The sequence below is a fragment of the Opisthocomus hoazin genome, chromosome 7 (genome assembly GCF_030867145.1).
Source record: "Opisthocomus hoazin isolate bOpiHoa1 chromosome 7, bOpiHoa1.hap1, whole genome shotgun sequence".
In the NCBI taxonomy this organism is placed as follows: domain Eukaryota; kingdom Metazoa; phylum Chordata; class Aves; order Opisthocomiformes; family Opisthocomidae; genus Opisthocomus; species Opisthocomus hoazin.
The window spans coordinates 13,036,153-13,063,977 of record NC_134420.1 but is presented as its reverse complement, the minus strand read 5'-3'; the positions used below and the strand labels follow the sequence as shown (position 1 = coordinate 13,063,977).

General features: G+C 38.1%; 1 protein-coding gene across 4 annotated transcripts in view; it reads right to left on the bottom strand.

Annotated features, from left to right (window-relative positions):
* Positions 1-27,825, bottom strand: part of SBF2 (SET binding factor 2) — a 288,684-nt gene that overhangs the window by 212,245 nt on the left and 48,614 nt on the right. For 3 of the 4 annotated variants that reach the window (XM_075425154.1, XM_075425157.1, XM_075425158.1), the window contains exon 2: positions 13,790-13,878. In XM_075425154.1, coding sequence (XP_075281269.1) covers positions 13,790-13,878 — 89 coding nt within the window. The remainder of the gene's footprint in view (positions 1-13,789; positions 13,879-27,825) is intronic. The other variant, XM_075425156.1, reaches the window with a different exon arrangement.

Below are 27,825 nucleotides of genomic sequence, written 5' to 3'. Positions count from 1 at the left end.
TAAAATACAGAATAATTCATTATTTCTCATGAAAATTAAATAGAGAGCATTATATAAAATGAGCATATGTTAGTATAAAACATACGGAAGTCTTTCACAAAACATAGTGAAACTGCAGAACACACCGCCATGGACAATTGTGAAGGACAAAAGAATAATGAGCTTTAAAAACTTTCAAAGAAATGGAGGAGAAGCTCCCAAGGAACTGCCACATGCGCTGGCCCAAATGTATGCTATCATTGTGAAAGCCTCTTAAACCTGAAGCAGCATACCTCCGAGTATTTATCAAAAGAAGCAACAGTGTGTCATTTCATGATACCTTACACTCCTTCCCAAATTATCCAGCAATCTGGACAATAAGCTTGATCAACTCTTATTCTTATCTTGGGTATCGATATTTCCATTGCTATTCAATCTATCACAAGAGCCTCAGGAAGCCAAGACTTGGTACTCAGCATCTTCCCATAAACCTCACATGACTGTGGAAAGTAGCTCAACTACCAATAGTGTAATATTTCTAGTTGTAGTAGAAATAATAGATCTAAACCTATTTATCTGTTACACTGCTAAAATTAATGTTTAAAACATAGCCTTGCAAAACTCATATGATTCCCATAGCAGTAAAGCAGATACTTTATGGAAGGAGGTAACACATACAGACTAGTAAGAACACAATCTTGCAGATATTGTACAGTCAACTTTTTGCCACCACATTGAAATTTAAACAGCAGCTCATCCTAAAGCTGTCTCAGTAGAAAGCATGCATCTTCTCTGCACTGTCTCTTATTGGGGTCTGAAATATGTAAGTTCACTTTACAAATCTTGTTTATGCATTTCCAGATTGAATCTTGAGGTGTGCTTCCCCTCTCACTCTGGATCAGTGAGAACCTCATTCTCCCAAAGAAAACATGAAGAAGGGGATAACTCGTATTAAAACAAAATGACTTACTTAGGACCTCTCCGTTCTTACTTCATTCAGTGAAAGACATAAAATACTGTGAAACTAAAATTTAAAAGGTATGTTCTTTTCTGCCACACTTAAAACTGATAATCTGAAAAGACAAGAGTCATTAAATTTCTTTCTTTGAACGCACTTCAGAAACCACTACTAAATTCAGTCCCTAATTTAATTAAGGTTTCCACTGTAGTATTGCTTTTGCAACCCACAAGTAAAGTATCACCCATAATAGGTAAAATAATGTACATAAATATGCTGTTACGTAACTTGTCACAGTAAATTACTACTTTAAAAGGAAAGCTTATAATCACTACTCTATTTAAGCAGTAAGACTTAAGAGGGTGATGCATATGCCGTAATAATGACACACCTTAATAATACAAGAAGTATGTCATTATTACCACATATTAAACACCCTTAAATGCTTCAGTATAGATCACATCTATGTATTTAACAAATCAAATTAGGATATCTGTTAAAGATGCCTATTTAGTGGCTTATAATCTCAAACTGTTTAATCAAAAATATGTTTTTCATCATCATCAAATTGCAAATACAGACTGTTAAAAAATACTTATGTCAATGTATGCACTCACAGTTTCTACAAAAACAGGTAAAAAAAAGGAAGAAGAGCCAGTGAAAAGCCTCCCATTTTCTCAAATTTTGAAGTGTTCTTGCAACATGAGCTTTGAAAGACAAGGTGCAGCTAAGACCTTTATATAAGCTCTCAGGTTTTTTTTTGTTCAGCTGCTGCCTTTTCATTTTAACCACCCAAAAAATGGCTTAATAAAACCAAGCCACTTCAGTTATCTTTATTAATTCACAGTCTGAACTCAGGGGACTGAGGAATTAAGAGGTTTTAGCTGAACTCTTCCATAAGAACGCTATACTACTTGCAGTCTAAAGCCAAAATCAGCACAAAAATCTGATATTAGATTCTATTTGCCTTAATTATATCATTGTTCGCCTTGGAAGTAAACTGAAACATTGTGGAACGTGTATTATTGAACACTTAACTGAATACTATCTGCTCAACCCTTGCCATGCAAAATACAAACAAAATTATATATGTCGCAGCCAGAATAAACAAAATTAATGCTGATATTACTTCATCTTAAACCCAATTGAAATGTATTTAAATATTAATCGCATATGATTCAACAGAACTTATTACTGCAATACGCTTTCTCAGGCATACTCAAAATAGCTACTTATTTAGCTGAGGCATACTATTACAAAAAACTAATATCAATAATCTTTCAAGCTTGATCAAACTTGATAAAATGATAGTTATTTAATGGATTTCCATTCATTTAGTATCTCTTTGGTTATATAAATTGGAAACAGTTTCTGAATTCCTGTGAAGTTTTCACAACTGTATTACCCAAGAACAAAGAAAATTGTAGGTATTCATTTATTACAATATTCCCAAACAGTTTTCCAACTGCACAGTTGGAAATGCTGCTAATCTTTTAGATGAAAGACATTCAGACATGAAACGACCAAAACGCATCCTTTAAAGTAATAGTATTGATCAAAGAAACAAATATTGAATTTCAAAAACAGAAAACTTTGAAGACATGCTTATATAAATGATTTAGTCATAACCAATAACAGCAAGTGATTTTTCCAAGCAACTTTTGTTACTCAGTGCAGATATGGTAACTTGCTGTGGATATTGATAAGCCTCTCATATTGAAGCTGCCTCTGCTAACACACATTGGTCGTATGAGCAAAATGTCTAAATTGGGGGTGGGAGCATTGGGGGGAAGAATGTACTTTCCACCCACTTTTTGAGAGGTCTTGCCAATTCCTCTGTTATTTGGGAGAAGGAGATCAAATTCAATATATAAGACATGAAACAGGTATGAAAATGGTCCAGAAACAAATCTTAAAAAGTGTAAATGCCAACAAGTCTCTACAAGTATATTACTCGGCCAGAATGAAGGAAAATCATTGTGAAATAAGCTTTTCTGGTATGCAGTTATAGCAAATAATCATGAGGTGATGCCGAGAACTAGACAAATCTGGTATTCCAAGAATGTTAAAAATATCCTGGTCACAAATGCACACTGTAACTTTAGTACCCATTTCTTATCCTACTATTTTGATATTAAGTCTAATTCATCCTTCATTCGAAGCTTCTGAGCCATGATTTTAATGAACATCTTGCTTGTCCACATGCTATAGCGCATGTGGAAAATGAAACAATACAGCTAAAAATGAAGTGAGGTTGATTTTGTGTATGCCATTTACAGAAGGGGAATATTGCTTATTTTTAAAATACCACATTATAACGTAGATTTTTCAGTAAATTACAAAAGCAGATAGTCTCTCTTGGACCACAATTTTGCATTTATTTCTATTTTTTAGACTAAAAGAATGTTTCCTGCACTCTTAGCTCACAAGTAAGCCTAAGATAAAGGTGGCGTTGCTCAGAGTTTTGTTTGTTTGCTTTCTTCAAGTCACACAAAATGGATATGGGTACTGCAATATTTTTATGTTAGGGAAACATGCAGAGCAGAGGTGACATTTCAGTCTACCCACTTTTTCTTAACCCCCATGGAAAAACACAATAGCTGCAAGAAACAAACAGAAAAAAGACAGATGCAGAAACAAAGCAATCTGGTAACAGTAACAGTCATATTAAAACAAAGACAGTTGGGATATTGGCCCTTGAATGGAAGATGATAGGAGATGTCATGTCCTATCTTCTCAACCTGCGTTAAAACCTGCAACATTTGTGATATCTGGTCAGGTCCAAAAGCCATTCAAAAGAAGATTTTGGTATCACTGTTTGTCCTCTTTGCCTAGGTTCACTCTGCAGCTCAGATTTAATGAGCTTGCAGGCTGAGAAAGAACTACAAATTGTAAAAGGATCAGCGTACAAGTAGTGTTAACCACAACTGAAGCCTGAACTGCCTTATCTCCAAATCTGTGAAAGTCGGAGCTTCAGAGATCCATACCAGAGGCCAGTTCAACTGCTTAATTTATTACTCTCTTGCTGATATGAAATAAAATTCCTTTTTGGTTTACTCTGATATCCATTACAGCTAAATAAAAGCACCTGTTCAAGCGATCCTTTGACAGCATGTCCTTGAAAAACGCAAAGATACTGCAACCAAACATACCCGAGCAAGCTCTCTCTCAGCAACATTAAATAAGGTTGGAACACTTCATGGAGCAGACTGCAGCATTAACACTCTCATGTTAGAAATTTGCCACTTCTACAGGTTTTGGCCTGCATCAGTTTATTTCTGACACTCACAGAACAATGAAGACAGAGAAAGAAGAAAAGGTTTTGCTAGGACAAGTCCAGGTAAACTGCTGACAAAATTATTGGTTCCACAACACTGTATCCAGACTCTGAATTCATTATAAGAAGCCATGCTTAGGGCAGATCCCCACTCAGGAGAATTTCAATATTAAGACAAAAATTCTTCATCACTGACTAGCCCTAAAATAAAGACTTACAAAATAGATCTTTACATATTTGTATTTTTCTTCTTCCGCTTAATACAAATTGCATTTTGGATATAACATACATTATTTCTATGATCAAAAGTAAACTTCATAAAATTACTATTGACTTTTACTTAAAATAAGGAGATTTCTTCATTAAAATTCTCAGTTATTTACCAAATCCTTACTAAAATCAGGATATCAGAACCATATCAGAAATTATTCAAGCCCATACTATTAAAGAATAATAGCCCATATTATTAAAGAATAACACAGGAGGAAGAGGTCCATCTAAATAGCCTAGCTCCCTTTTATATCTTCTATATCTGCAAGTTAATTCATAAACTTTTCTTATTTCCATGCACAAATACCAAGTTTTGTATAAAAGAAAACAATGTTTCCTAATGTTATTAGAAAATAGACAAAAGAGTCTATAAAAGCTGTACAATACAAACTGAAAGATCTGAAAGTGCTTTTGCCAATTCCACGCAATTAGTCAAAAGACAGCATCAGCATGCTGTACTGAAACAATATTAGGTAGTCTTTGCTTTATAAACCAACCAACCAACCAACATCCCAGCCTCAGGATTTATAAACTCAACTCCCTTTGACAGTGAAGTTAGTGATGGTGCTTGAGGCCAACATGCTGCTTTTGAAAAAAAATTGGAAATAAGCCTCCAAGTCCTTTCCCTAGGACTCTGCATGGCACAGTTGCTTTCAGTCAGACACTGAACCACTGAACTGGGCCCAAGGACCATTAGGTGTTTGTGCCAGGTGTTTGTTTAGAGCACCCTGCTGCTCTGCCCCATACAGAGTCAAGCAAGGAAAACCAACAGTTATATGAATTGGAAACAGCAAAATGTCTCTGCATCTATGTTTCTGTCTGGCTTCTAATTAGATAATACAATGAGCTGATACCAGAATATGCAAAATTGTGAAGGGTCATCTTAATATTTATTACTGGGGGTTTTTTGGTTTTGTTTTTGTTTTTTAATGAACACAACTAGGATACACCTTTTATAACATACTATGAATAAGCACTTACACTGTATAAGGCATCTCAAAAGTTATCAAGTTTAAGAAGTCAAATTTTAAAACTGCTGAGATGATTTAAGCCAGCAGGAGAAACCTGCATCAAACGTAACAAAACTGATATAAAGAGTACAAATTAAAAGGTTAGTCAAATTGGGGGGCTGGAGGAATATCATGATTTACAAGTACTACTGATTAGAAATTCTTAGCACAAAAAGTATCGGCTTTAACAAAACACAAACCACTAAACAAATCTGTTCAGAAAAATATAAAACAGTGTTTTCCATTAGTCTGTTTTCTTGAACTATTAGAAAACATTCCAAACTGATTTACAGTCATAGGAATCAACTGCACAGATAAATTACTTCTCGATTCCCAGAACACATTCAATGACCCAGTTCAAATTTCACAATTCAGCCCAATAGACTGCGTTTGATTAGATGCACATTATCTGCCTTTCTGCTCCTTCACACAACCCTGGAAAGTACAGCTTTGTGACAACTGGATATATAGTTGTAAATTCAATAGACAACAGTCTTGCTTTCTGGCTCTCTCCAAAACCACACAAATTCACAGCTCCCTGAACAAACACACAGAAAAACCAAAACAAACAAAAACTCCCAGAAACTTCAGTCAAAAAACTGCCTAAATTACAGCACTTCAAGTGTAAAAAAAGGTCCAATTTCTTACAGAACGCTGACAAATAATTTTCTGTAATAATGTGCTGAAAGAAAACATGGTAATTTAAAAAAAAACAAATTGGTGAGTGGTTTGAGGTACATCACTTCAACGCCTTACTGGATTGTTACATTTGTCCAAGTTCCATTTTCTCTCTTCCTCTCTGGTAGCTACAGGAACCTCATCCAACAGTGACATAGAGAAACTCTTAAGAAAAAGCTTGCTGTAGCTAACAGCAAGGACAAATATCTGACAATCATACCCAAAGACCACATCTCACCTCTCATGGTAATCCACACAGATTTTTTTTTTCATTAATCGCCATTATGATGTCTCAATTTGGTATCTTCCCAATCAGTGACTACCATCTCTCTCTCTGCAGAGAGGCAAACAAGCAGGCAGATCGAGAGCCAAAGCCTTAGCTTTTCAGATTAACAAATCTAAAAAGAATCTCAGGAGAGTATCCAAGCTGTTCCCCTTTTCATGCCATACTATTAGCCTCCCACAAGTCACTCCTCATAGGTATCTGTCTAACACCAAAAACAAGTAGTACTGCTCAGAGATTTAATTCTAAGCAGCGTGAGTCCATATATTTAAATGTTTCTCACTGTTTACACAAAATCTTCTTTGCTATAGAATCCATCCACCATTACTCATCTTCTTCTCAAAGGTCAAGAACAGTTTATTCTTTTCCTTTTATCTACCTGAAGCCTTCTCATGTCTAACCTCTGGCCAGCTCAGAATAGCATTTACCTTTTAAAAATAGCTAAACTTTGATTCACTTTTGCTCAAGATGCACAACACTTGTTTGCCGAGACAAAGGACGGAGAAATGCTGACACCTGTATGCTACTAACTTCGACAAGGACAGCAAAGTGCATATGGCACAAGAAACAACTGGAAAACAGTAGTTTTGTATAATAACAGATCTGGATGTTACATTGCACATAAATACATCTCTACTCATTTCTTAAAACACCTTGATAATTATAAAAAAGGTTACAATTCAATACACTCTATTGTTAATAATCTCCATGGAAAGGTTACAGAGTTGAAACTCCAAACCAGTGTAACTTCAATATTTTACCATTTTTACTAAAAAGGTTGTATTATAAATTGTTTCATTTCTTCCCCCAACTCCCCCCCAGCTGAAAACAAAACAATGGATAAAACATATTAATTACACCCTTTCACAGTATTTAGTCAAGTTTTGCTACACAAGGAATACTTGCAACTCCTTAGATTTCAGTATCAAATTATTTTACTCCACTAGTCTACAAAATTCAGGAGCTAAAATCCACTCAGTAAAAGCACTGGGATTCTAAAAGCAGAATGTAACTATTTTACAGTAGAGCAGAGACATTACTGTAAAACACACCACATTTATGGCACTCTAAGATTTCCACTGGAGGCTAATATAGACAAGTTAAAGGTATATAAACTAAGTCCATAACATAACTCCAAAAAAAAAATGTAACCATACTTATACTATCATCTGTTTTCTACTAACTGCTGAAAGCACCTGTGCTGCAACATAATGAGAATGAAAGAAGACAATGCATTTGTAAGTGCTACACTGAGTTCCGTCATGCAGTTGTTCATCAAATAACTACATATGTAATAATTCTTACAAGGTAAAAAAAAAGTTTGAGGAATAAAAAGGAAGAAAAATCCCACAAAACCAAAATCTCTGCAGCTGACCAAGTGCACTGAAGGTTAAATGGATGCTGTAGACAACCCTTTATTTAGGTCCTTAAAAGCATTAATGTTGCATAAAAATTGGCTTACTGATCAGCTAGCTAAGACTGAAGCATTTAAAGACTAACTCTCCTAAAATTTTAATCACTTCAAGCCTTAATTAGCTAATCTGCAACCCAGTTTGTCTCTTATGTCTTACTTAAAATAAGTAGCAAAATGTTCAAGTATTAGATTTTTTTCATAGAAAAGATGCCTTACACCAAAATGGCAAAACAAAAATTACACCAAGTGATTAGCACTGTAATTTAAAAAGTATTACTTTTGACAGCACATGTAATGATTTTCAGAGACTGCACTGGGAATCTCCAAAAGTTTAGGAGTTCACTGCTCTAAAACCTGTCTTACCTTAAAATATCTTCAATTAAGTGACAGAAACTCTGTTTTTCAATGGAACTCTGAAGACAAATTACTTGGGTATTGGTGGAGGTATTTTGATGGCTTTCTTCTACCTGACCCCACTGTGAGGCTCCAACAGCAGTGTATATCCACTTAAGATCTCAGAGATATAGCTGTCACTCACAAGTTATGTATGCCATCAAGAAGTGGAAATCTGTGCAGGACTATGAAGTTGGTTTTTTTGTCAAAAGACTTGAGATCTACTAGGTCAGTCAACATACAGATATACTTTGAAAATACATAAATACCATTCCTTACTCTCATTTTTTTCCATATCTCAGGTCCCAGGTTAGTTGGAATTTGAAAGTTGAGTCCAGTATTACATAAAAGATAATACTTTCAGAGTTCATATCTGAAGCTGCTCAAAGGTGCGCAAATGCTAAGATCTACAGGAAAGAGAAGGTTCTAAACAAAGGAGTAATATGCTCATTCCAACAACACCAACTTCTCCTTGTCTAGGAGGAAGCAGGCATCCTACCAGATCTCAAAGGGACACATACAGCCTTTCTTCGGAAGCATTTCTCTTAGTATCATAGAACACGTAAGCTGTCTTCAAAGGATTCTAATTAATAACAGTTTTAAAAATTATATTTTATAATTTAAGTAATATTTGGATAGGTGATTGCCTTGTTAGACGTGTATGTTCATTTCCATACTTGCACATACTTGAAATGAAAATGACTAATTCATGACATTACTACCACCACCAGTTATAGTGGGAAATTTTCTTCCCTGCTACTCACAAACTGCAAACGCATCATATCCAGTCTAAACTTAAGACAATGTATCTATTTCTAGGTATGACTTTCATTGGCCTAATTGACATTAGCCTCCCAACACTGAGTAACGCAGATGACACTTAGTTTAGCTAATTTAGCCCTGGGACAAAAATTAGTTTACAGTATAACATTACATACCAAAGCTTCCTCCTTTGATGTGTAACTAATTATGATGTCTAGAAAGGTATACAGCAGAATTAAAACTGGATTATAAATACAAAAAATATGCAGAAATACAAAGCTAACTCATTCAACCAACATACTCTCTCAATAATTCTTTCTACAAGCAAGAACAAGTTTGATTATCTTAATTTTAAACTGCTCTATATGTCTCAGCTGATTTCAGAGGTTATTTTTAAACTTAAGCTGCAGCTGTGTAAAGCTGAAATAACTTCTCTGAAACAGACAGGCTATGGAGAAGGACACCCATACATGTTCATTTAAAGTATCATGGGGACAACTATCAGATTGGTATGTTCTAACTGGATTCTTTTGAAAACTGATGACTTCAATGCTTTTCTGAGCCAAATACTTCATTAACTTTAAGAATGAGAACCTCTTAAGAAGCTTTCCGTAGTAAAAGCCAACTTAGTCCTCAAAGTCAGTTTACCTCCATGAAACTTGAGGAAACTGACTTGTATTTATTTTTCAGTAAACTGCAGATGGACTGCTATTTGTCAGTAAACTGCAGATGTTCAGATTCTACTCTGAAACTGTAACAAAGTGTTTCCTATATTCCTCCTGAATAGCCCACAAAAAGTTCCAGCAAATTGAAGAGCCATCTTACTGCTTTTGAAGTAACAGCCAATATGCATGACATACAATATTAACAAATATTAGACCTCCTTTCTCAGTTCTATCACACAATTCAACACATCGTAAAAAAGTATTAGGGCCCTTACTAGCTACTGTAATGATCAATGATCCATTACAAAAAACTTCAGGTGTGTTTCACAGCAATTTGCAGATGGCTCATTTATCAAAGTTTCTGCATTCAGTTATAAACAGAACAAAGTTAAAAGCCGTGAAGCCATTAGACAAATGGCAAGTGCAAAGAGTGCAAGATTAAGAAAAATCTCTTAATTTGCTGAGATGCAGACAAGTAGAAACTCTAAGATACACTGACCGAGACCCACTGACAGTATCTTGCCCTCAACAGAGACACATGGCTTTGCTCACTTACCACTGACAACCAGAAGACACACAATATATTTATAAGACCTGTCCACTAAAATTTCATAAAGTATGTTTCTGATGAATTTTGGACAATACGTTTATTCCATAACTTATGTGTTTGTTAAACAAGATCAGAACATAGCTAACATGCTACACACACAAAAATAGAAAGTTTAGAGTAACTCCTAATCCTTTAATACAGAATATATATACCACATATAATACTCATCAGTGAAGTTCAAACTGCAATTACATTTTATAATGACCCAATTTTATGCATATTTGTGTTAAAATACCAGAACTACAAATATAGTTAAGGCCAGAAGTAAAAGTTGAAATAGGGTTATCATCTTTGCTAGATAAGATGTTCTCAAAACGATCTCTTTTCACTCAGCCAAGGGCACGTCTATTAGGCCCAGTTTTTCCCATGTTAGCTTATTTTTCAACACTGGGCTCAACAAAGATATTATTTGCAGTGTTTTTATATTTTAACTTAAAAATTACCTGCACAACTCCACTCTCTACATTGTCTTAATTTACGTCTCAGAAATCTGCTCACACAAATTCAAGCCCAGAAGGGTGGGGGGCATGCACAGTTGGGGAAAGAGAACAGCCCTCCACAAAAGTTTCAGAGGATTTTGTCTATGAGTTTTTGTCTGGACCTTGGACTAATGGCATCTCTAAAAGCTATGGATATCACAAGGCATCCAAACAGGCATCTTCCATCTTCAAGTATTAAAGCTTGCGGGGTGTGGGTGGGCATAGGTCTCTTCCACTATTTCCCCCCTGCCTTGTTTCATGAAATGCCATTGACAACACAAATGGGAAACAACTATTAAATCATGTCACCCATTAGTTGCCAAGACAAATTATTTGATTCCACCTACATATTATTTGGCAATGCTTCAAAACAAAAAAAAATAATCCAATGTACAAATTCACAGGCAAATAATTTGCATTACAAATTATTTGCGGGGGGCAGGGGGGAGGGGGGAGGGCAGTGAGGTCTTCACCAATAATCAGCTGAAGATCTCCACGATTCACGGCAGAACAAACTTTGACAGAAGCCAAGAAGCAAAAATCAAATCTCCCTTCAACCCTATCATTAGGCATGAAAAGCTTTGGTGTTTTTTTCCTTTGTGAAAACACAGTGAAGAGAGCTTAACATGTTTTTCAGATACAAACCATTGCTTTTTTTCAATTTCAGAGAAATCATGTAATTCCATAAAGATCTTTCACTCAAAGGAGCGGAAATACACTTAAGAGAACTTTAATTACTCATAGAACTAAGTGCTATTCATAAAAATGTCTACCATCATTCTCCTACACATTTATGTCAACTATTCTGTTCTCACTGTCTTTCTTCTCCCCCTAAGTTTGCCTGTTACACTCTTAATGATATTAAAGCTGCCCTTAAAGTGACAAACAGAAAAAAGAAACGTAGTTTTTCTTCTTTCCTTTCTATGAACTAATGTTGATTCGTGTTACACTCATCCAAAACCTTGAAAAAAACATCCTGCCAAAATCTATCCTTCATATGTGATTTTAGTACTTGATATTTGCAATATCTCTAACTCCTCAATCTTAATTACTTAAAAAATCATTATCACATTTGGAAAGCAAATAAAATAATTTTGTCAACTGTCTAAAGAGATATCCTTAAGTCATCAGATTTCATTTTACTTGGAAATTTTAAAGTCTTAATGGGTTTGCCTAATGAGCCATTTGAGAACCGATACAAAATACTTTGTTCAGTCAAGGAAAAAAAAAATCTTCCTTTAGAAAGGTATTTCTAATAGTGCTAACACCTTATAATTAAATATAAAAGGTAAATAACATTTGGATACAGATATATCACGCAAGAAGCTTCACTGCTTTAAGAGAAGCTGTCCTCATTTATTTCAAAACATCACTGGAAGTCAGACATATTATTTTCTTTCAAATAGGTAAGGAAGATTTATATGACAAAATAAATCTTAGCATGACTCAAACTCTTGCAGTTGTTTAAGGCAAGACCAAATCACCTAGTTCAACTCCAAGAGAACAGTTAAAAAAAATAAAGCACCCCTAAGCCTTGGCACCAAAAGTTTCTTTCTCTTCTAATGATCTACAACTGTGTGTACGATATAAAAAAAGCCACTTATGTGAACTCAGTCAGCAGTCATCGAGCATATGCTGACTAGGTATGTATTAAGTAGGGATTACCAGCTAGAGCGAACAGCAGTTGCTATACAGAGTGGTATAATGTCATAACAGCAGTAGAAACACTTCAGAGAACACAGGAGCTTCCATTGTTTCAGCACAGAACAACATTGCCAAATGTAGTCTTATGCAAGTGTACCACAACACTGCAACTATCCATCACGTGTATCAGAAATAATGCTTACACCAGTAATTAATGTATGACTTCCCCCCAAAACATAACGCTTATGCCTGACTATGAAGAAATGAAAACCACACTGTTGAAGAAAACGAGCAATCAGTCGTGTACACCAGCACGCAGTGAGTAACATAAACCTCTGCTACAACAGAGAGCAAGCAGTAAACACCACGATCCCCTCCTCTCTTTTACTGGATAGAACACCACCTAACAAATGGCATGTTATGACTCAGCAAGTGAGCTGAGCACTGTTTGAAAGATATCATATGGTAAAAGCTTGCTATGTTTGCTACATCTGTGTAATAAACTCAGTGAAGAGTTGGCATCTTTGTCCCCTGCAGCTGATTTAATCCCACAGTACAAACACTTCCATTGCAACATTTCCCATGGGCCATCTTTTCCTCTAGCTCATCCTGCCTCAGAAGTTCCTAAGTTCACAGCAGTAAGAGTCTCACTCCGATTTCTCAGAAACCTAATTTGCAGAGTATGGCCACAGTGTTTCATTTCTCTGTATGATTTCTAGGGCATTGTTCACTGAACCCCTGATCTGGATGAGTAAGATACATCTTTTCATTGCATCTCACAATACGAGGCCAAGGTGGTCCTTGAAAGAAGCAGTACATAGTGAATTCTCTGAGGGGGAATTTAAAATAGATCACTGTACACTAGCCTTGTTCAGTGTACCGTTTTTGTAAGTATCCATTATGCCATCTGTCAAGGACAGAATATGGGGTAAAGACTGCACATTTTAATCAAGCCAGATCATTGGGATATTATTTTTAATTCTTTTTTTAATCTACAACACACAAATATACATTCGTATTTACTTGCACATGACAATGAAAAGACATCTGCCATCAGAAGGACACTTCTAAAAATGTAGTCAATTATGAACTTACTGACACAAATAAACAGTCATTTTAAATACACTGTCTCTAACTTTGCAGCAGACTTTCTGTATTCTAGGAATATCTACTTAGTGGTAAAGACCAGAATAAATTATCTAGCCAAAACTATTCTTCTTAAACCTATTATCTACCCTCTCTACTCACATAATTTCTATCCATTCCCTGTCAGGTAAGATAACACAGATGAGAGCATGAAATTAGATGTATCTCCCAACTGCATGTGAAAGAAACTGTAAAAAATATGAAATCTAATGCAAACTTACCAATTCTATTCCTTGTGGAAAAGGAGTATCTTTCCAGTCCTTCTGAGGAAATCTTTGTATTATTTTCCCAAAACCTTCTGTCGGGCCTGCTGAAAGATAAAATTAAATTACTCAAAGGCAAACTGGTGGAATTTAAATTGCTACAAATTTGAGCATATTTTCACAATATACCCAACATTAGGAAATGCTTCACCACAAAAGGAAGAATAGGATTCTTAAATATGTCTTGCAAGTCATATAATAAATTTAATCTTAATATTCTCCAGTAGCAACACAAGGCATCACTACATTAAATGAAGCTGCAAGCTGCATCCAGCCTATGACCAGTCACGCATGTCTTCAAAGTAACAGATGATTATTAGTAATTCTAGTTTCTCTCTACAAGTAAATAAAAAACTAATATAAAGGATAATGTAATATTTAAAAAAATAAATCAAACATTTGTCAACAAGCGGTCTTCAAAAAGAAGTCTATATATAAAAAAATGCACATCTCTCTGGGACACTCTAGTTCCTTGCCAATATAACAGAATCACAGAATGTTAGGGGTTGGAAGGAACCTCTGTGGGTCATCTAGTCCAACCCCCCTGCCGAAGCAGAGTCACCTACAGCAGGCTGCACAGGACCTTGTCCAGGTGCATCTTGAATATCTCCAGAGAAGGAGACTCCACAGCCTCCCTGGGCAACCTGTTCCAGTGCTCCGTCACCCTCAGAGTGAAGAAGTTCTTCCTCATGTTCAGGTGGAACTTCCTATGCTTCAGTTTGTGCCCATTGCCCCTTGTCCTGTCGCTGGGCACCACTGAAAAACAGTCTGGCCCCATCCTCCTGACACCCACCCTTGAGATATTTATAAGCATTTATAAGATTCCCCTCAGTCTCCATGCTAAACAAGCCCAGCTTCCTCAGCCTTTCCTTGTAGGAGAGATGCTCCAGTCCCCTCATCATCCTTGCAGCCCTAATCATTCTATGATTCTAGTCATCCCTGCTGGACTCTCTGCAGTAGTTCCTCATCTTTCTTGAACTGGGGAGCCCAGAACTGGACACGGTACTCCAGATGGGGCCTCACTGGGGCAGAGCAGGGGGGGAGGAGAACCTCCCTCGACCTGCTGGCCCCACTCTTCTTAATGCACTCCAGGATTAGCATTGGCCTTCTTGGCAACCAGGGCACACTACTGGCTCACGGTTAACCTGTCGTCCACCAGGACACCCATGTCCCTCTCCGCAGAGCTGCTTTCCAGCAGGTCAGCCCCCAGCCTGTACTGGTGCATGGGGTTGTTCCTCCCCAGGTGCAGGACCCTGCCCTTGCCCTTGTCGAACTTCATGAGGTTTCTGTCCGCCCATCTCTCCAGCCTATCCAGGTCACGCTGAATGGCAGCACAGCCTGCTAATGTATCCACCACTCCTCCCAGCTTTGTGTCATCAGCGGACTTGCTGAGGGTACACTCTAACTCTTCATCCAGATCATTGATGAAGAAGTTGAGTAAGACTGGGCCCAGTACTCACCTGTGGGGAACCCCACTAGTTACAGGCCTCCAACTAGACTCTGTGCCACTGATAACAACCCTCTGAGCTCTGCCATTCAGCCAGTTCTCAATCCACCTCACCGACCACTCATCCAGACCACACTTCCCGAGCTTCCCTAGGAGGATATTATGGGAGACAGTGTCAAAAGCCTTGCTGAAGTCGAGGGAGACAACATCCACTGCTCTCCCCTCATCCGCCCAGCCAGTCATGCCATCACAGGAGGCTATCAGATTGGTCAAGCGTGATTTCCCCTTGGTGAATCCATGTTGACTACTCCTGATAACCTTCTTTTCCTCCGCTTGCTTAATGATGACCTCCAGAATGAGCTGCTCCATCGCCTTTCCCGGGATGGAGGTGAGGCTGACCAACCTGTAGTTCCTTGGGTCCTCCTTCTTGCGCTTTTTGAAGACTGGAGTGACATTGGCTTTCCTCCAGTCCTCGGGCACCTCCCCTGTCCTCCAGGACCTTTCAAAGACGATGGAGAGTGGCTCAGCAATGACATCTGCTAGCTCCCTCAGCACTTGTGGGTGCATTCCATTGGGTCCCATGGATTTGTGGGCATCCACATTGCTTAGCTGATCTCTCACACAATGCTCCTCGACCAGGGGAAGGTCGTCCTTTCTGCAGGCTTCCTCGCTTACCTCCAGGGCCTGGGATTGCTGAGAACTGGCCTTAGCACTGAACACTGAAGCAAAGAAGGCATTCAGTAACTCCGCCTTCTCTGTATCCTCCGTCATATTTCTAGCTGGTTTCCTTGGACAAGTCAGCAATGGTTTTCCACACAGAAAGGTGTAGAAAAAACTGCTGACTTCTGATAACTTCTCTGATGCAACTGTCGTTTTTTCGTCACCCCTTCCTTTTTTTAAAGCCAGGGTGCTATGGGTAGGAAGCCCTTCAGAAACACCACAAATATTCAACTGTAGCATCTTGTCATACTGAATGGTACAGGAATGCACGTACAAACATGAATTTTGTTCTTCACCAGCTGAAGTCCTGGAGCCAATCTTAAAAAAATCGTAACTTTTTACCACAGTATAATGTGGCAAAGTGAAAGCCAGTTTTACATTTATTAATACTATCCTGAGGGGATGCTGCAAGCTAGGACCATTTTAAATTGAGACACTACATGATGTAAAGCATGCAATCAAAAGCCTCCGACTTCTGTTTTCCACATTTAAGGCCTCGTATAATAGTGGGAAGAATGATCTTTCCTCTTGCACAAATCTTGCCTTTTCCTATAGAAAAAAGTCAACTTCTCTGCTTTATTTAGCTTACAAATATACCAAACAAATTGAAAAATTAATATTATTCTGATTTCCGAAGGAAACTGCTTTAATATGGCCAGGTATTTCATACGCACACCAAAGACCTGTCTAACATTCCATACACATTTTATACCCAAGAAAACAAGATTTCTGTGATAACATTACCTACCTGTCAGTTCTAACTCTAGCAATTTCTGCATCTCTTGGATGATTTAAATGTAATTGCAGAGGCAAGCGACACAAAACACAAACATGCCTGCAAGTCAGTCACTGGGTATAGACGAGAGGCTCAAATTCCTGTTCTTTCCTCTGTTCCGAAGAAGAGGAAAAAGCAGTACAGCTGAACAGTTGCCTCTTCTATAAGGCAGCACCCACCCACGCAATCAGCAGTTACATTCAAATGACCAAGCAGAACACACACTGCTCTAGACGACCACCATATCTGCATTCCCTTACCCAGGAATTACTTGGATGATAGGAGAAACACGGTAGATAGGGAAGCACAGTGGTATCACTGCAAAAGTTTGATTTGAAATAAAAACAGATACTCCGGAAATCAGCTTTCATAAAGTGATACATAAAGCTTCCTAAAGAGCAAAGCTGAAATTTGCAACCATTTAAAATATGTTTTAATACTTTTAATAATCTATGCTGAGCCATCACATTCAATTGGATCATCCTTTCTCTAAACAGGAAGCCTTGAGATTAAACACAAAAATTTATAAACATTTCTTGTGAAATTCTCAAAATTATACTTCTATATCATGAAACGGTACAAATTCTGCATTAGTAGTAACAGTCCACATGTATTGCTTCCTCTGCAGACACCCACGCAGCAGCAGTGAATACGTTATTCTCCTGGCCTTACTGTTAAAAATAATTTTCAGTCTGACAGAACTCAAATCTGCTAGCATAAAGCAATGCATAAATCAATGTCATGGTGGAAAAAAAAAATACACTTCCTTTAAGCTTGCTGCTGATTTACAGTTTGAGTTTGCTTCTAACTTAAAAGCCACAATAAATTTTACAAGACATTTCGTTACAATCAATGTGACAATTTAGTAAGAAGTATTTTCTCCAGTTCATGTATTTTTACACTTAACGTTCTGTGATCTTTACCTGAAAATAATTTAGGAACAGATGTTCTTGGTACAATGGGCATATGAACTACACGGAGTAAACTCCAAACAGCAATCTTACCCCCAAGACAGCACATAACTGATTGTGATTCCCAAAGGCAGCATGCTGAAGAACTGCAATCAGACTGGGTTACCTATGCATTGTAAGTAGCAGTAAGAGATGTAATCCGCAAGTTAAAAGCCAAAGGAGCTGTCATATTTACAGAGAGGCTGCAGAGATGCTGAGGAAGCAGAGTTAGGATATGCCAGAAATCAAGGAAAAAAAAATACAGACATGGCTACAGCTGCAGTTTTTGCACAGAAAGGGAGCTCTAGATCTACTAAACTGTAAGAACTGAACAGGGTCACTAGACCCTAATTTCACTTGTTTAAGATCAAGTGTTGCCTCATGTACTCTTTCTTATACAGCATCTTCTACTGTCACTTCTCTCCCCCCACCATTTCATCTCAACATCCTTCCAAAATAAGGCGGCATAAGTGGAAAGGCTTTACCATTCCTTCCCTTAACAGCTCTCAGAAGAGCAGACGGTCACACATCTTCCCTCCAAAGTCAGGAAAAAACACTCCTCCATTCCTCCTTCCTTCTAGAGACATCCAGTTCCTGTTTCCTCCTTCCACCGGGGGGGGGGGGGGGGGGGGGGGGGGGGGCGGGAACAGAACAGCTACATTTTCAACTAAAGATGGCAAGAATTGGTATGTGTTTTGTTGCTAGCATGCAATAAACAGCCTTTAGTCTTGTGTGGTCTCCTCTTACTCTTCACATTTGGTACTCTACTCGGAGAACTCCTCTTTCCTCCCATTCCTTTATAAAGTCACCTACGTGAGAGCCTCTACTATTCTCTTCCTCGCTCTGAGAGGGCTGTTCCTTCACTGACTCAGTATCAGAACTTCTCTTCTTGAGTTAAAGTCTCAAATTGCCATGACATCTGCTTTCGTAAGTAATCTTTGTCAAATCTCTTCTTCCTTTAATTGTTCTATGCTAGCAGATGGAGCAAGGAAGAGACAGCAAACAAATGCAAACAAATGTACAAGTAGATCAGAACTTGTGGTTGAGACGCCACCAGTGAGATAGTGCAGAAGGACCGAGGTGAAAGAAAGGGCAGAAGGACTGAGGTGAACAGAGTCATCGAGACTTCCTGGAAAGGAAATATCAAAGAATTGCAGCAGCAGAAAACGTTCAGTCCCTGCTATGTGTAAGTCCCCTCAGTCTCTCTGTGGGAACACAAGTGACAACTTTTTTTTTACTCTGAATCTGCCCCAATTCTCAAAGCGCTGAGACCTCTGACACTACCAACTACATCTATAAATAATGAAATCCAGGAAAGCAGCTAAAAATTTCTCCTTCTTCATCATGTTTTGAAGCTACCAATCCTGTTTCTCTTTTAGACAGCTAAAAAGACACTCATACATTACAGCATAGGAAGTTCTTTTAATTCAGAATTAAAAGATGTACTTTTTTTTTAATACTCACTCCTTTATGTCAAAACATTATCAGTCTTTTTAGGTTGCTTACCCTGGAAGGCCACTAATGCTGGCCACCAGTGTTAAAAGATCTTACTGCACGTAATTTCATCGTGCTTTCAGGAAGGATTATAAAACTCAGTAGGAATTTACCTGAAAGAAATGCACCTCTGAACATTTTCTGAAAGCCAGATGGAAGTTCTTATGCTACCTGAACTTGCACTTCAGTTCATCTCCGGGATCAAAGGGAAACCATTCCACAACAGCTAATAATTAAATGAAAGTTTCACATGCTGAGGAGACACCTTAAAATCATTACACACAGAATAAAATGTTCCACATACTATCTACAAGAAAACATTTTGCACTTTTCTGCATGTGCATTATTCTTCTCTTAAAGTCTCAAGTAAAGCCAAGGCGAATCCTTAACCAGACTTTTAGTATGGACCCTTAAATCCCTGTACTTTCAAATTTTTTACTCCTCTCTACTACCAAACAGTAGCAGTTCCTGTACAACACTCCAACATGCTTCGATTTCTTTCCTCTGGAGTACTGAAGGCAGGTAGCAGACACTTTCAAAATTGCAATCAACTAGATGCTCTATCATGATATAATCAAAGCCACAGTTTTGAATCTCATTGTATAACACATCTTACTAGATTTAAAAATAAGACATGCAAAGATGTACAAATACGCACAAACTGGTTTGGGTTGCTCTTATTTCAGTGGGAAGCAAGAGCTTTCAAGAGAAAAAATGAGTAGTGGCAGCAAGCTCTAGCCGCTTGGAGCCTGGTTTAGAACATTCCAAATAGCTTTACAAGGTGACTTTTAAATACGATAAAGCACACCATCATATTGAATTATATTCTCCTTGCAGCTAGAGATTAGACTACCATCAGTATGATAATAATACATGTTAAATTGCTCTAGATACTTAACAGATTCAGAAATCCATCTTTAGCATTACCCAAGTAGATTTAGCTATTAATTCATTGGGTCTGAAACATCACCTGCTCTAACCAGCTTAAGATGTTCTCAAAGATAATTAGCACAGTATATACAGGCTAGACAAACGTTTGTTTATTAAACAATTGGCTGCTTCACAGACTATTTGCTATTGTCAAAGGAAAACCGGTCTTGACCCAGTCAATTGGTACTTCAATTTAATTTATTGCCAGTTAACATAAAAATTTGACCACTTGTTCAGGTAGGAAGAACACAATAAACAATTAAACAATTATCTGAAAGGTCACGGCAGTCAGGTGAAGTCCCTCATGACTGAAAGAAGGGAAACATTGTGCCCATTTTTAAAAAGGGTAGGAAGGAGCATCCTGGGAACTACCAACCTGTCAGCCTCACCTCTGTGCCTGGGAAGATCATGGAATAGATCCTCCTAGAAGCTATGCTAGGGCACATGGAGGACAGGGAGGTGATTTGAGACAGCCAGCATGTCTTCACCAAGGGCAAGTCCTGCCTGACCAGCCTCACGGCTTTCTGTGATGGCGTGACTGCCTCAGTGGACAAGGGAAGAGCTATGGATGTGTTCTATCTGGACTTCTGTAAAGCCTTTGACGCAGTCCCCCACAACATCCTTCTCCTTAAATTGGGGAGATACAGATTTGATGAGTGCACTGTTCGGTGGATAAGGAATTGGTTGGATGGTCGCAGCCAGAGGGTAGTGGTCAATGGCTCAATGTCCAAATGGGCACCGGTGATAAGTGGTGTCCCTCAGGGGTCCGTACTGGGACCGTTGATGTTAAATCTTTTCATCAATGACCTAGACAGCGAAATCGAGTGCACCCTTAGCAAGCTTAGCAAGGAAGACATTTTTTACCACGAGGGTGGTGAAACACTGGAACAGGTTGCCCAGAGAGGCTCTAAATGCCCCATCCCCGGAAACATTCAAGGTCAGGTTGGACGGCGCCCTGAGCAAACTGCTCTAGTTGAAGATGTCCCTGCTCACTGCAGGGGGGTTGGCCTAGATGACCTCTAAAGGTCCCTTCCAACCCAAAGCATTCTACGATCCTATGATTTTAAACAAATGTTTGAGAACACATCTTTCCTCCCCCTTCTCAGGCTCAGCTTCAGTCCAGCACGTCTACTCCCCACTCCCAGATCTCAGCTTCCTTTGTATATCCATCCATCCCAATTCATTTGGTGAGGTGATTGGCAGCGGAGGAGGTTGGGGTCATGCACATAGCAATTTTATCCTGCTGTTCCTTGCCTCTTGTTCATTTGCTTCTGCTCCAGCACAGATCTACAGCCTATAGTGCCTCCAGAGGTGTCCCCACCCGGCTGGGGTCACTGGTGGCCAGCACCCCTCCTGGGGGTGTGCTTCCTCTGGCATGGAATGCCTCCTTCCAACAGTGTGCCCCTAGCTGTGTCCCCAGCAATGTCCCTTTCCACACCTCCTGCCTCTTTTGGCTGTTGCTCTATCCTAAATCTGGTGAGCAGACGTGCCATCAGCTCCTCTAGCTGGCTGAGGTTTTTGGCACACACTGGGGTGTTTATACCGATTTCAAAGCTGGCTGGAAGCAGCTGTGACTGGCACAGGGTATAGTCCCTGATCTTCTCTTGTACAATGTCACCTGCTCCCAAAACTCAGCAATTTATGCCCAGTGCAGTTATTCCTGATTTCTCGATCTTAGAGACCACTCTTGGGAAAACACTCTTGAAAAAAACTACACACTTGCTATCTACCTCTAGTTCAAATGCAACTGATGTGGTATCCAAGTCTTCAAAAAAAATTAGAAAAGGATCATTTTCAGAAAGACTCAAAGAAAACTCAGATATTAAAAAGTCAAAGTTAAGGCCCACAGCAGTTAAGACGAAGCTTCAGAAAATCATCACCTTAAATGTAAAGAAAGATCAAAGTTGGAAAAAAGAATTTACGGAAGGATGCACGAAGGATACATCATAGAAATGCACACTTTAAAGGAAAAAAATTGAAGTGAATAGCTCTGTATTCCAGATAAGACCCTCAGAAAAAATAAAAAAATAAGTATTTACATCCCTCAGATGTGAATTAAAAAAAAAATTTTAAAAGGCACACTCTTCTTCCTTCCACAGAAAAGTCCTGTGATAGAGATTTACAAATCTAGTTATAATGAATAAAATCTGACTATTTCATGTGATTTCTTAAATTGTATACAATACAGATAGATGGGAAACACTCCTCCCATCCCATCAGAATTGGGGGGGGGGGGGGGAAGTTTGAAATGAATTTGCACGCCTTCCAAATCAGGGCAATTCTTCAAAATCTTGGAGTTTTATATGTTTTCAATTACAAAGTAAAATTCATTGTAATTTGGAAAATAAATAAAATTACTATTTTCAAATACACAGGTTACTGAAGACCCAGGGATACTTGAAAGAATCTCCATTCTACAGGCAGTGAGGACCTGACCTGGCCTGCTCTTGCCACAAGAAGCTTCTTACTTTAATTGGAAGTGTACTTCACCCAAATATAGAAATTTACATTTAATCCTTACAGAAGAAGCAAAAAGATAGATAGGAAAGGTCTGTCTTATAGAGTCTACTCCTTTACATGAATGGAAATACAAAGTAATTTACTTAATGCCTCTATACAACATTAAAACCTGTGCAAGAGAAGACTCCCATTTAATATAAAAATCCAGTCAGTATGGTATGCTCACCACACTTTTAAATACTTTATACCGTAATTACTCTTGATTCTCTGTTGGCATTTTTCAATCCAACTAGTTAAATAACAGTAAATTTGTAGTAAGTCCCTAAATCCCACAGTTTTGGGGTGAGGGGGTATCAATGAAGAAATTCCATCATCTTTCAGCACAGCAGTTATGTCTGAAGATACCGTATTATTCAAGAGGTGGCTGCAACTCAACACCTTAGTGGTTTTGCATTCTCAACTTTATAGCATAACAGGCAGAAAGAAAAAAACATCAGATCATGGGATTTCAACAACAGCTATAATTTGTTTTAATATATGCTACTGATAACTACTGACAACTTTCCAAAAATGTCAAGGCCACATACCAAACGTTAACTCATTGTTAAATAAGATTTCATTCACATCGTTATTTTTTAATGCTTTTTCAAACACAGAGGTTGTTGGGTTTTTCTAATTCTTCTGATCAAGTACTTGAAAACATGTTTAATCAATAATGCAAAATTCTATTTTATGCAAATGAATCTATTACAAATATTTAACAAAATTCGAAAACCTCTATTAAGGAACAAGTTAGAAAATCTGAACGGGGGGAGGGGGGAAAGAGAATATGTATGTGTATGGTTTTGCCCTTCCAGTAATGCCTATGTCTTCAGTATGCATTTAAATATATGCAATGTACCCATCTGTCTCCCGTATTTTGTGTAACGGGTACAGATACTCAAGAGTCTACACGGACTGAGGCTCCGTACTGAGTCACTACTGAGGCTCATGAGTGCATACACTGGCATTGCGACAGACTGCCATTTCCAATTCCATTATACTGCACAGCTCGGTTAAACTAGAGAGGGGAGTACCTCTAACTTCTACCCCACTCTGGTCTCTACTGCCTTCACCGGACAAGGAACAGCCTTTGCCCATTTTTTCCAATTTAGAAAAATAAAATATGATGACTAAGATTTTCCCATTAATAAGTTTTAGGTCCCAACCACATTCCCTTCACATTCCTTCAATACCCAAGTGAAATTTCTATTAAGTAGAACCAGTTAACCAAATGTGACACCACACTGAAACACTCACATGCTGAACAGCCGGTGAACACCAGCAGTAACCTCCTCAGTTAGTGCCTGACAATATCTGCTTTACTGATCCCAGATTTCACTCCCTTTACTGAGAATGACAGGAAGAACTGGCACTCAAACACTGACACCCTGTTTTTAAATTGCAAAAATAAGTTATTCTAGTGTTAATAGATTCAGATAGCCACAGCCAGCAAGAATGATCTTTGTATCACCAATACAAAGATTTCTGTCTTTTGGTATCCTTACAAAATATGCGCAAGCTGCCCAAAAACCTGGTGGAAACGCCACAGCTAGCACTGCTCACTGAATTCAATCAACTACGCAGAAGTTTCTGGAGGTTTTTGAAACCACTTAAACTCAGATGGCCTATACACATCACTCAGACAACAAGCTACTTAATACAGTATACATGTGCTTGAGCATAGCATGGAAGATCACTGCATATTAACAACCTGTTCCACGTAAAATCGTAATTGCTTTCATTATTAATTATATATGCAAAACATGCCAGGCAGTAACAAGAATTCAAAGGACATATTTCCAACAAAACTACTGCCATTACCATTATTAAACACCCACACTGTTCTCTTCGTATAGATATTGCTACAAAAGCAAAACTGTTCCTATACTTTAACTGAAGATTTTTGCAATTTTTTTCTTTCATTTTGTAGTAAAATCTTTATGTCATATAAAGTGAGGTACAAAAATTGTGAAGATATTGCAGCATTTTTGAAAGTTGTAATTTTATACCTACAGCAATGAATTGCAACTTCATTCTCATGAAGGGTGCTTGGCAATAATCATCATCATCATCCAAAAGTATCTTCACATTTAAAATGCCTTAAGTCTTTAATCCATTAAGGATCAAAGCTGACCACACAGTAAATCAGGCTTCAATTTTTTAGACATTACATTCTTGTCCCTGTACAACACATACACATAGTGAATTTGCCCAAGACCAAAACCAAAATTTCAGTCTATAAGAATGCTGAATGAGCTGTCTATACCTTAAGCTATCAAGAAAAAAGCAACTTTTTTCCTCAGCTAACCTCTTCTGATCTGCCCTCTTTCTCCTTCTCCCATTCTTTTTTTAAACAATACAAACATGCAACACATTAAAATTCTGGCATAAGCTGATGGTTTCTGAACTCTCATCCCCTAAACTCCCTTCTTATATAAATCTCTCCCCATGAAAGGTCACATGCCATCTCTCGCCTGCCCTTGAAATTCCAGACGTGAGCTGTTAATGCAACTTACATTCCAAATTAATGAGAACTGTGATAAACTCTGTCTTTTCACTTACAAATCCCTGGTAAAAATACATTTAAGCTCTAAGTATTGTTAATCATACATGCAGAGCTTTGAACGTAAGCACTTTGGTGATCTGTTACAAACGATACCATTTTCAGGCCTGTGCAGAAGAAACACACTACAAATCACAAATAACATCAATAATTATGCTACACAAAATACTTTAAAACTACCATTATATATTCTACATGTAAAGTTAATAAATTATCTTGATTATTCAGAAGTACAATTTTACATGTTCAAAGTGTACTTCAAACAAAGTGTACTTTGACATACTCTCAGTGTGAAAGCTATACAGATGCAGGTGGCAGAGTACAGTACCGCTTCTCCTTCTTTTCAAAACAGTACCTAATGCTAAAGAAATCACTAAAACTTGCTGTGAAGTCATTTCCATATCAAAGTTCTTAAACAATTTGAAACAGCAGCAGTTATAAACTATTGAGGATTCTTGTCACTTTTTAGGAGTTTTGGAAAAGCTCTTCATGGAAGCATGTAGACAACTCATGTTCCATCTTATGCCTCCGTTTGTAAAAGGGAAAAGAACTGTACCTGAGGTCTCCCTTTACCTTTAAAAACATTGCTACAGAAATCTTGATGCCAGAAGACAGAAAGTACCACAAAAGAGATCCCAGTTTTAACTCTGTTCCAACACACAAATCAGAGCTGGAATCAAAGTGAACAAGAGAACTAACATTAAATACTTAGGAAAAAAAATATTTATTTGATAGGCCTAAAACACATGGCACGAAGTTCTGAAAAAATCTGTTCAGTCCCATTACAGCACATCACAGGCTACATGCATCTTAAAGTCTCAAGTAGCCTGGACATCAAAATGTACACAAAGAGCATTTACCTTTGATGTATTCTAGAGAATACATCAGCCTTGCAGCCTAATAGCCCCAAAAGGTTAAACAAAATGCTGGTATTTTGAGCAAGGCAGAGTGAAGACAGGCTTCCCACAATGACCACGGACAATATCTGTACAACTGGAACAATTCATAGTCAGTTCACCTTAACCAAGTCAAAGAAATGCATGCAACAATCTTGGGAATTTGAACAACAGACATTATGGAGGCTTGCCATATTATAAAGAATACAACAAATAATAGGATAAGATGATCCTCAGGCCCTTTTCTTTGTAAACAGGAAAAAATCTGTTGAACTTCTCAGGGGAGAAAAAAAAAGTAGTATTTCAATCCTCCTCCAACGCTACTGGCACTGGTAGTCAGGACTACCTGAAATACTTCAACAGTCCAATGAATGCCTCAATATTTGTTTGATTCTGGTACTTATCTATTTTGCAGAGCCATTAACCGCTCTTACACACAGAGCAAGGAAGCACAGAGAAAGTGATCTATGCCCCCAAAGGATGTACAAGAAACAGGTTCAGTCAATACCACCTAAATCTTAGATTAGCACCTTATTCACAGGATCACCCTCCCCACTACTGCAATAGATATTCTCCTATACAGGTCAACCATGATCTTCTTTATTCCTGGGTATCAGAAATCATTCCTATGCTTTATAAATAAAGGAAGAAAAATATTCTAGCTTGCATTTTAATTAAGCTCAAGCATGGGGGAAAACAACAACAAAAAAGATGGTAATACATGCCATGTTTTACTCCACTACACCGACAGAGGCTTCTGCTGAAAGCAAGCTAGCAATCGCTACTCAGCTAGAAAACTTCTAAAATAAGTTTGAAAGGCCCGGGGGAAAATTCACATTCAGGGATGAACTTCATCCACTGAAGCTGCATCAGTGCAAAGTGAAATGAAAATGGATAAATAACACAAACAGCAGAAGGGGAAGGAAATCAGAGAAAAGGGAAGCACAGGCAGAATGAAGAGGAAGAACAGGGAATAAATAGAGATGTTCTAATCATCACCATAGGTTAGATGCACATTTACCTACTGCAATGGATGTCCCTCTAATACTGCACAGTATCAGGCACAACAGGACTGGCTGATGGTGCACACAATGATTTCGTCAGCCAGGACTCTGTCAGCTTCTAAGCCCTCTGAAGAGCCACATGAACAAGTGTCACCAAGTCAGTACTACAGCTGAAAAACTGTTAGTCATGTAAAGTGCTGTCTCATTTTGAAAGCCACGCTTAAGACCAAAACCTTAGCGACCAGTGGCAATGACCTCAGTGACATTTTTCAACTGTGAGTTCTGTAAAACATTATTTCTTTTTGCTGCTGTTGCATCTACTGCTTTTAAGAGCCCACGTAGGAATTTCTACAATAACTTGAAGTGTCCTTTAAAAAAACTCTTCTGTCCTAGGACCTACAAAGGTGTCAGTTATTGTTGAAGAACCCTCCAGTATCATCATCCTCCACCTTTCACTTGGATTCCAACTCCCCCAAAATTTTATCTGGATAAGTTACTGATACAATTAATACAGCTTGGCTGTAACAGCTGGATCTCAGGACTCTTCCATCCAAACAGCACTTTGGGACATAATGACACACTGTATTTTTGCTGGGTGGACAGCAACATGGCTTTGCAAAAGTCTTAAAAGGAAGTAACAGACCCTGCTCATGGCAGGGGGGTTGGAACTAGATGATCTTTAAGGTCCCTTCCAACCCTTACCATTCTATGAT